This window comes from Haplochromis burtoni, unplaced genomic scaffold (assembly GCF_018398535.1).
Source record: "Haplochromis burtoni strain Fernald_Lab_line unplaced genomic scaffold, NCSU_Asbu1 Contig_192, whole genome shotgun sequence".
NCBI classification, from domain to species: domain Eukaryota; kingdom Metazoa; phylum Chordata; class Actinopteri; order Cichliformes; family Cichlidae; genus Haplochromis; species Haplochromis burtoni.
Genome location: NW_024582553.1, coordinates 791,933 through 801,952, shown reverse-complemented (window position 1 = coordinate 801,952; position 10,020 = coordinate 791,933). Strand labels below are relative to the sequence as shown.

General features: G+C 38.5%; 2 protein-coding genes across 3 annotated transcripts in view; one reads left to right on the top strand and one right to left on the bottom strand.

The window, feature by feature from the left end:
* Positions 1 to 1,429: 1,429 nt before the first annotated feature.
* zgc:56095 (Ferritin, lower subunit-like) lies at positions 1,430 to 3,413 on the bottom strand. Of its 2 annotated transcripts, none has more exons than XM_005935477.3 (5): positions 3,262 to 3,413; positions 2,620 to 2,723; positions 2,355 to 2,501; positions 2,095 to 2,220; positions 1,430 to 1,949 (listed from the first exon to the last, which is right to left on the bottom strand). In XM_005935477.3, exons 2-5 carry the CDS (start codon positions 2,719 to 2,721, stop codon positions 1,800 to 1,802), a joined length of 525 nt encoding a protein of 174 aa, XP_005935539.1. In that variant the 5' UTR covers positions 2,722 to 2,723; positions 3,262 to 3,413; the 3' UTR covers positions 1,430 to 1,799. The 2 variants fall into 2 exon arrangements, with proteins under 2 accessions (XP_005935539.1, XP_005935540.1); XM_005935478.3 differs by lacking the exon at positions 3,262 to 3,413 and adding an exon at positions 2,866 to 3,219.
* The window catches only part of LOC102298667 (protein tyrosine phosphatase receptor type H), a gene marked incomplete in the record, with an annotated part of 27,888 nt that continues 19,728 nt past the window's right edge, over positions 1,861 to 10,020 (top strand). Inside the window, 2 exon segments of the mRNA XM_042226006.1 lie at positions 1,861 to 1,969; positions 9,741 to 9,986. Coding sequence (XP_042081940.1) covers positions 1,966 to 1,969; positions 9,741 to 9,986 — 250 coding nt within the window.

Genomic DNA, 10,020 nt, shown 5'->3' with positions numbered 1-10,020 from the left:
ACAGATGAGCATGACATAATTGCCTTACATAGAGTTAGGGCGGGCACTTAAAAGAACTCTGCATTTCAGGATATTTTATTAATAAAAAATACATTTTATGCTGCAATACATTAAACCACACAAACACAAGTTACGAATGTTTTCACACTTGGTGAAAACCTGGGAAAATCTGTGCAAACCCTTGTGGTTTCTTAATCTGTCAAGTGTTCTACCTCAAACCACTAGAACCAAAATGACACTTGAACAGAGTAAGGCTACGTCCACACGTACACGGGTATTTTTGAAAAGAAAAATTTTCCATTTTAGTTTAAAAGAAATTCTATCCACATGTGGTTTTGAAAAAAATACCTCAGTCCACATGTAAACACCAAAAGACGCAGTCAAACACTGTGAAGAACATGCCAAATCCTAACCGTGTAGAAATGGCCAATCAGAAGTCTAGAAGCCTGGGAGGAAAAGAGTAAACAGGGTTTTATGCAAATCTTGAGTACTTCTTTTTGTTTTTCTGGAAAGGCAACTAATTTTGTGTTACTTTTCAAGTGCCTTCATAATTTCAAATGTTAATAACCAAAGACTGTATTTTAGCTGTTGTGTAGACTCACAACTTAGGAATGAACAAAATGCATACAGCATGCATAAATTTAATTAAAAAAATATTCAAACCCAAAGACAACGTTGGGATTTGTGTTTTGAGAGCGTCTGTTAAATGGAGAAGTTCACTCTAATGCCTCTGTCTTTTTAAATGGAGTGACAGTAATTGAGTATGCATATGTAACCATGTAAAAACTGCAGATAGTAAGAGCAACAGCATTTTGTCCATATCCGCCACTGTAGAAATTCATCTCATGTAAACAATAATGTGGCGCACAGCATGACGTCAAGGTGCACACCTTTGGCATTACGTGACTAAGTCTGTTTTCCTCGTCCACACCTAAACGCAAAAACAGTTTTTCGAAAATCTTCACCATGGCAGGAGTATTTAAAAATATCAGTATTCAGTGATCAAAAATGCAGTTTGTGTGGACTAAAGGCTCAAAAGCATAGAAAAAGCTCAGTTTTCAAAAATACCTGTTGAGGTGTGGACGTAGCCTAAGACCCATGCCTGTGTGGGATCCACTCTGACGTAAGTCACATGACTTATCTTTGCTGTCAGATAATTAACCAAGAAGCAGCTTGGAAATCGTTAACCACAAACTCTCCAGCAGCCCAGCATTAGCACCACCCAACTGGGAGTAAGCATGTGCCCACTGTTATCTCGTGCAGACGTGACCTAGATAATGTGCTCAGACATTGTGACGAGTCAGATAACTACCTGTCAGAGCAACTGAAAATAACAGTTACACACACGAACCTGACTTTTAAAGACAAACAAGAGATTTTTCAGCATAATGAGACTTTATTGAATGTTTGAAATGTCCATTTGTTTTTCCTTCTTCAAAAATTGTTCATTTATAAAAATGTTCTGTGGGTTGAAACATGACAATGGAAGGTTTCACACATGATAAAAAAACGGAATCCACATGAACAAGTTACTCATTGTAACAGCTTAGAAAAACGGTAGTGTTTAGCACCACATTTATGAGAACAATTTCCCCAACACATTTGAATTTCTTTTCTTTATAAGAAAAACTGAGGCATTTCGATTTAACTTGGTCTAGTGCAATTGGATAATACCTGTGGTTGACTGTAACAATTTTGTAAAGTTTTAATGGGAAAGGACGTACAGTGTGGATTATTGCCTTTGCCTATCTCTGTATATTTTGAAATGTGGACCTTTTTCACTGTTCTCCCAGGACCTTTTACAGAGTGTGCTTGTCAAAGAGGTATTCTCCCATAGCACCGGTCGTTTCAGACGCAGTGATGCGGGTGAGACTGCCAATGTAGTCGCCCAGCTTCTTGATGGTGTCATGGCTGTCGACGAGGAAGTGCTGCTCGAGGAAGTCACACAGCTACAAGAGAAGTTAGATGAGTAAGTGGTAAAATAATTCATACTATGACACTCGCAAATATTCTAGACCAAATATACTTCTTGTGTTAATAGCACAAGAATTATATTTAGATATTTAAAAAACTAAACAAAAAACCCAGACATACATGGGGATCAGTATGGCTGCCAGCTCTGCGGTGCACATCAAGGATACGTGTATTTAAGGTTTTCTGATATTCCAGGGAAAAGGTCATTGCATCCAGACCGCCCTTCCAGTCTTCTTTACTTGGTTTCTAGAACAAAATGTTGACACTTTATTGGAGGAAGAAGAAGAAAAAAAAAAAAAAAAAAAAAGGTAGTGTGTACCAACAAATACACCCATCTCAACAACATCTTTAAAAGGACACCCATAACATTTGGGACGTACAGAGATGTTCTGAAGCAAAATTCGTCCGCCTCTCATGTTCTGGTATTCCAGCAGCTTCTCAGCCTGTTCCCTCTCTTTGGCTGAACGCTCCAGGAAAAAACTGGAGAAGTTTGGCAAAGCAACATCATCCCTGTCGAAATACATACCCTAAAAAAGAGAAACAAAACAAAAAACAATAATGATATCTAGAAATATATAGTACAGATTATGAGACATACAGGTACTATACTGCTAGGTATTAGTGTTACAATTACAAGAATCATACCAGGGCAAGGTAGGCGTAGGATGCATTTAACTTCAGGTTGATCAATTTGTTGACATCTCCTTCAGTTTCTGCATGAAAGTTTTGTTTCACCGCAGACTGCATGTCTACAACACAGAAAAAGAAACCAACGAATGCAGCTAGTGTTGTGCTTAAAAGACAGAAAGAACAATAGAGACAAGTGCCAACAATAAGTGATTTCTCCTTCGTGTTAGAAGTAAGCCCAAAAGAAAGTTAAATATCGCCTACCGCCTCTTCCTCGGGTTCAAACTAGCAAAGACGTTCCGTGTGAAATGCGCTCGTTTTAGCGAAGCACGTATTTATCAGCCAGCAACACATTGCAACTGATATTTAAGAGCTCAGAGAAACACCTGCCCCACTGCCGCCGTGTGTCATCAAACGATTGGGTTCAGGTGGTTGTTACGTTAGTACATGTTATTAAGACTGTTGCTCGGTTAAACACCACTTTTTGTACCCACTTAAACAAGAAATACCTGCTGATGCTATCAGGGTGCAGTTTAGCTAACTTTAGCTACGTTTGCAGCAATTTAGTGCTTGTTAATATACCGTAAGATACGCCAGACTATGAATAAAGTTTTATAAATCTATTCCGGGTCAGTGTCACCCTACCATTTTGTTACCTACCTTTTATTGTGACACCAACGTGACCGCAATGTCACTATCTTCCCAGCACAAAATTGTTTATTGTTTACGCCACAAGTAGCGTCCGGTTCTGCTTCTTCGTCGTCGTTGTATGGCAGAGATACACTGAAGTGCAGCGCCGCCCCTGTGGTCGGAATGATTCCTGCAGAGGCTTTAACCTGAGCACAATGGAAGAGAGAGAGGGAGCGAGAGAGAGAAAGCAGAAGTTATTATAATTTTTTTATACAAATACTTGATGGCTTGAGGTTTTTTCTATACGTCTGTTCTACACTTCCTGTCTTTATTTTTAATTTTTTCCCCTTCTCTGTACACTTTACAACTTTACAACTTCTATTTTTATGTTTCCCCATTCTTTCATTGCTGCAAACCACTGTATTGAAACGGGACACGTCTCTCTTTGGATTATTTATATACAGTTGTGTTATTCCATGCACCTGGCATATTTTTCTGGCTTTCCTTTTATTACAGCTTTACTTTTGTTTTCACTAGATTATTTGTTTTCTTAATATACCCCTGCACAATACACTGCAATTGATTCCCTGGCATCCAAACACACCAAACATGTAGTTAAGCTAATATGCTAAGTGTTTTCTTTGTCCCAGATCCCCTTGTCTTGTGTCTCTCTGTTTCAGCTTGGGCCTGGGTGCTGATTCAACAATGGTTAAAGTACAGGTTGGAGTACTAATCTGGGTATCTCTGTCTAGTTAGATTTCCACCAAGAATAGTTGCATTAGAGGTGGTTCTCTCACGGACATCCAAGACTGCAGCAACAGATCAGGCACACATTCCAGCAGCTAGCAATTTTGTGTTGGACAACTTCAGTTAGTCACAGCGTGGTGGCACTGAGGAAAGTGCTGTACACACATTGTTTTTTTGTGTTCTGAGAACAATGGCTTGAGAGTGCTCTAAACTGAACCAAGTCTAAACTGTACAAGTGAGTATATTTGTTTTCTGTAAATCAATTACCAATGTGATCACCGGCTAAAACAATTAAAGATAGTAAACATATTTCACAACATTAAACATGCATTGCTTCCCCCCCCCCCCCTACAGTTAAGGGTAGAGTTCTGATAAATGCGTTTGTGGTTTTAGGAGCCATAATATATGCTATTTATTACTTTACCATGGCAACTATCTCTTCCAGTTACTGGAACAAGGGATGTGGTTTGAAAATATTTCCCGATTCTCTTTTAGGATGTGATTTGAACAAGGAAGATGAGCAAAGTTCTAGTACTTTCTGTGAAGCTGTTCCAGTGCAGCTTTGATCCCTACACTGAGGGAGATTAGAGCTTTTCACTGATGTGTTTGATGGTAGTCTTCACCATCATCATGAAAACTTTATCCTCCTGCAGTGAAACAAAGGCCAGCATATAAGTGTTCACACAGAGAGGTAAAAAGTTGCATCTATTGTATGCGGTTAGGGCTGAAAGATTTGAGAAGTAGATTCAGTGAGGCTTGTCACGATAGCATATGCAGGTGACACATTTATTGCCATTCAAACTATTGTAACAGAATAGGCTGCTCTAATTGTGGTAGAAGAGCACTGCCACCACTTATATTAAAGGAAAGCTGCAGAATGTGGTTTGCAAAAGCGTCATGAAACTCAAGCACCATGCTAAACAGAAGTGCATTTGTTTTTAAGACTTTCACAAGTCTTAATAACATGCAAATGATTGTGCTGAAAGCTCCCTACATAATAAAATACTGTTATTTAACTATGAATAGTCAATGCATGCACTTGTTTAAAAAGAGCTATCTTTATCCTCAGTATAACACGGAAGCTCAAAAATTGAAATGACTCCATATTAACAGATGAGGAAAACTATTATCATATATGAATCCTAACTTCCCCATCATGTTTCCACAGTGGACAACAATTTTCTTTGAAATATCAGCACTTTTATTGAGCGCTACTCAAAATATAACACCATAAAGACTGTTGTGACTTTGTGCGCAGTTAACAGTATGAGGGTAAGTTTCTGTTCGCAGTTCCTTATTGAGATCAACCACAAGGAAGCTATAAATATCACAACTTTCTGAGACAGTGCTAAGACACAAGAAGGAGATCCACTCTGCTGTGAAAGCAATCAGCGGAGGAACCTAAACAGTGATTTTACTTAAAACCTTAAAAAAACTGGAAATTCTTAAAATAAAACAACAAAAATATTATTTATTCAAAGTAGCAGTTCACAACTTTACCTGTGATCATAAACAAAAACGTCTCATCTTTTATTTGCCCATAATAAAGGCACACAAGCGGCCACAAGCATGAACAGATAAATAGCAGCTGATATGCAGCAATTACCTCCAATAAACATGTAAGAGAGGCAAATGCTCTTGATTGACGTACCTTTGACAAGCAGCACAGCATGACCGTTAATAAGGAAGTAACAGGCGGGGCAAAGGTCTCTGTAGTTGTACAAGGCCAGAAAGGAGAAGCAGTTATTTACTTAGTCACTTGCCAATATGAAAAGGGACCAGAGGTTACGAGAGGAGGATGTAGCTAAGAATTAAAAGTCAACAACTTTGAATTAAAGTTATCATAGTGCAGGTCAGAGAAATTCTTTGCCAAGCTTAAGTGTGGTTTTTGTCAACATACCAGCAGAGGTGCTGAAAATAGCAGCTACAAGGTTATCCGGGGAAAACAAAGGAATTGAACAAGTTCAAAGTATGTGTGCCAGTTAGGAGTCCTGAAGACGATGAAGCTTTTATCTCTTATCTCAGACCACTTGTTGCTCTGTGTCTTCCTGAGTCTACTTTGGGTAAGTTTTTTTTACCTTTCACTTTGATGGTGATCAGATAGCGAAGCTCAGTGTAGGTTACCCTCGACAAAAGGAAACAGTGCAGTCAAAAGACCGCCAAGTGAGCATGATTCCTTATAATACATAATGGCTTCATTGTATGTATTTTAAAGCATCTATAGTTAAACTGGATTTTGTGAACCACATACTAGGTGTTACGTGTACAGAAGACTAACAGGAACAGAATCAAAATCTTGTTTGAAAACGGCATGAAGGAATTTCTGGACTTTTTCATTTTGAAACACATGTTGACACTTAGTTTATAGTACGGTTGGCATTTTTGTGCAGACCACGGTCGGGTATAGTAAGGTGTTGACCGCATAATTCTTGATATTGCCTGTATAAAACTTGAGAACGGACACAAAGAAGTATGTCTTACATGGTAAGGATAGAGAATAACTAGGTAAAAACTCCATGACATTCACAGATAGGTCTTAATAACAGATTGTTACTTACCTACAACTTAGAGTCTTCTTTGGATCACTCGTATTATTAATGTGTCACATATATTGTATAGAACAGCCCGGATTAAGATAACTGCTAGCGCTCTGCAATTATATTATGGAATCCAATCCATAGTCATTATTAACTATTATGTGGCTAAGGATAAACAGAAGAGAAAGTGGCTTTGATTAAAGAAGAAACACACCACAAAAAAATACCGGCAAACCAACCATCTCCATCACAGGCATAAAACAGGGTACTATCTGTAGCACCGTGTGCCATTAAGTTTTGGCTTATAGTGAATGTTTCTGACTGTTGTTCATTATAGGAGCATATATTAGTAGTCTTATACCCACTAGATAACATGCGAGCACCGACATCAGTCACTCTCGCTCGACAGCATCTGGACATATTCAGACACAGTGTCGAAGGTATGAAAGCTGGAGGTATTCTGCGGGTTTACCACTGTGCAGGATTCCAATATCTGTATATCTTTACCACCTGAATATTTTTCAGATTCTACTGGGAATTACCATAAATTATTTGGGTACACTTCTCTTTGGTTTCTCGCCATTTTATAATGTCACGGAGTACGGAAATCGATACTGGCTATCAGGCATCGGAAGCAAGAGAGAAAGGGTATCTCCATCTGGTTTTCCAGATCCCATCGTCATGTAGAGCGATGATGGACCACTGCTGAGCACATAACTTCGTCTAGAACAGTTGTATCACAATTATATCTTCTGCTACGTGTGAAAGATCCAGTAGGTTAACACATCCTCAGCATTCAATCGCATGCGCGTAGCCGTCAGGAAATATAGAATATAGAAGCATAAGCATAGAATAGAAATCTGAGATAAAGATAATCAATAACAATCTTCGAATGAGGCCCCTAAGATACCATGGAGGTCACACTTGTGCTCTGACTCGCTGGTTGGCAGACATAACTAATCTATCCATTATCTGTCGCACTCTCTTAGTCGCCCCGTACTAGAGTGTGACATGGTCCAAGCATCGAGATGGGATCGCTAGATAGGCTATGCTGTGGCAACAGCGCTCCTAGTGGAGCAGGCCCTTGAAGCATATCTAGAGAATGTCTCTATGTTACTAGATGCTCACATACAAATTACCTAAAATGCGCAATGATTTTGAGCTCTGGGATACACTTGTTGTTAGCAGTGTCTTCTTTTTGTGTTATTCTATCTGTGCAGACTTCGTAGGACACATTGCGAGGATGGGAAGTTATAATGAAAATATGGAGATCAGAAGGAGAATCGAGATGTCGATGATGAGCACATGCATTTATAGGAATGTATGACGCTTCTATGGGTGGTGATAGCAATACAACAGACTCACCGTCTTAAAGAATGGTATAAGACGAGATTCTAATTACGAGTATGTCATTTATGTCTTGTGGGCATTGTAAATGGGTACGAGCGAAGAGTCGATATGACGCGTCATTTAGTGAAGTTGTTCTATGTGGCTAGATGAGTAAGTAAATAACATGAAGATGCTAAGTTGATTGGGTATTAATGTATGCTTGCAGGAGTATGTGTGTATACAACAGTGTATTATCAATTTCACGGGTTATTCTCGAACATCTTGTGCTTTGGATGAAATTTTGTCTATGTAACGCCAGTGGAGTAGGTCACACTGCTCATCGCAGTACCACTGGTTATAAAGATATATTGGCATCTCACACTATGGATACTGCCATTATTAGCAGTGCTTTGAGAATGGTACCCCGGGTGTACCTAATTAGTGACACCATGCTATGAAACTTTATTAGCTAGATGCAGAGAGTTGTTGTGTGTTTTTTGTGATGTTTTTAAATCAGCTCTTGTGGACTAAAATATCGGCGTCATGTTATACAATGTATCGGAGAGCATCAGCTAGGCTCAATAGTGTTATAGTATAGGTAAAACACATGTCCACAAAGTGTTAATAATGTGAACTGTGGTGCATCAAAATGAGATGAGTATACCACTGGAGTGGACAAGGTTAAAAACATCCCAGAATACATCCTACAGAATAATAACATAAACATTTGTCAAATTTTCCAATTTGAATATGTCAAATACTAACCCGACCTATAATCCTAGACTGCTTACTGCTAACCTGGTGGAGGTTAACAGATTAAAAACATCTAAAACAGTCATAGTCCTTTAAAATGTTCCACAGTTGATGCTCCTCTACAACATGAACAAGGGCAGAGCTCTATAATGATGTTTAAGGTTTCTCAGAAACAGAAGAGTGTAGCTCACCTAATATTTTTCAAAAGGACATGATAAAAATACTGAAACTGAAGCCTCGCTCCATGTTTCTGTTTCTGACAGAAAATGTTGTTACAGTTTCTTCTTTTTGTGTTTTTCTATTCTAGCTCCTCGTAATACATGAAGAATTTAAGAAAAATGGACAAAATGAGACCAGCATAACTCTGGAGTGGAAAACAGTCCCCAACATCGACAATTACTATTCTTGCGTTTAATGGGAGCAAGATCAATATTAGTAATTCTAAAACGAATACAGAGTGTTAGATTTGACCAGTGGAACCAGATACAATTTCACTCTCTTCACTGTGTTTGGAAATGTCAGAAGCAGTGGAGTAAACTGCATCGCAGTACTGGTAAGATATATTTTCTCTAACATAGATAGATAAACCAGGATGGACCGGCTCATTAGTACTTGAAACTTTGCTGATGGAGAGTTGTTGTTGTTTTTTGTGTGTTGTTTTTAATCAAAGCCACTTTCCTCTGTTATCTTTAGCTCCACAAAGTGTTAATAATGTGACTGTGGTGCATCAAAATGAGATGAGTATACCACTGGAGTGGAACAAGGTTAAAAACATCCCAGAATACATCCTACAGAATAATAACATAAACATTTGTCAAATTTTCCAATTTGAATATGTCAAATACTAACCCGACCTATAATCCTAGACTGCTTACTGCTAACCTGGTGGAGGTTAACAGATTAAAAACATCTAAAACAGTCATAGTCCTTTAAAATGTTCCACAGTTGATGCTCCTCTACAACATGAACAAGGGCAGAGCTCTATAATGATGTTTAAGGTTTCTCAGAAACAGAAGAGTGTAGCTCACCTAATATTTTTCAAAAGGACAGATAAAAATACTGAAACTGAAGCCTCGCTCCATGTTTCTGTTTCTGACAGAAAATGTTGTTACAGTTTCTTCTTTGTGCGTTTTTCTATTCTAGCTCCTCGTAATGCTGACGACTTTAAGAAAAATGGACAAGATGAGACCAGCATAACTCTGGAGTGGAAAACAGTCCCCAACATCGACAATTACATTCTTGCATTTAATGGGAGCAAGATCAATATTAGTAATTCTGAAAAAGAATACAGAGTGTTAGATTTGACCAGTGGAACCAGATACAATTTCACTCTCTTCACTGTGTTTGGAAATGTCAGTAGCAGTGGAGTAAACTGCATCGCAGTTACTGGTAAGACATATTTTCTCTATTTATAGATACCGGA

What these genes read in the sequence shown, in the direction of transcription:
- zgc:56095 (XM_005935477.3), bottom strand. Translation starts at nt 2,721, where the DNA reads ATGCAGTCTGCGGTGAAACAAAACTTTCATGCAGAAACTGAAGGAGAT. An exon ending in CCTACGCCTACCTTGCCCTG is followed by an intron (nt 2,502 to 2,619) that starts GTATGATTCTTG and finishes TCTCTTTTTTAG; the next exon opens with GGTATGTATTTCGACAGGGA. An exon ending in TTTTGCTTCAGAACATCTCT is followed by an intron (nt 2,221 to 2,354) that starts GTACGTCCCAAA and finishes ATTTTGTTCTAG; the next exon opens with AAACCAAGTAAAGAAGACTG.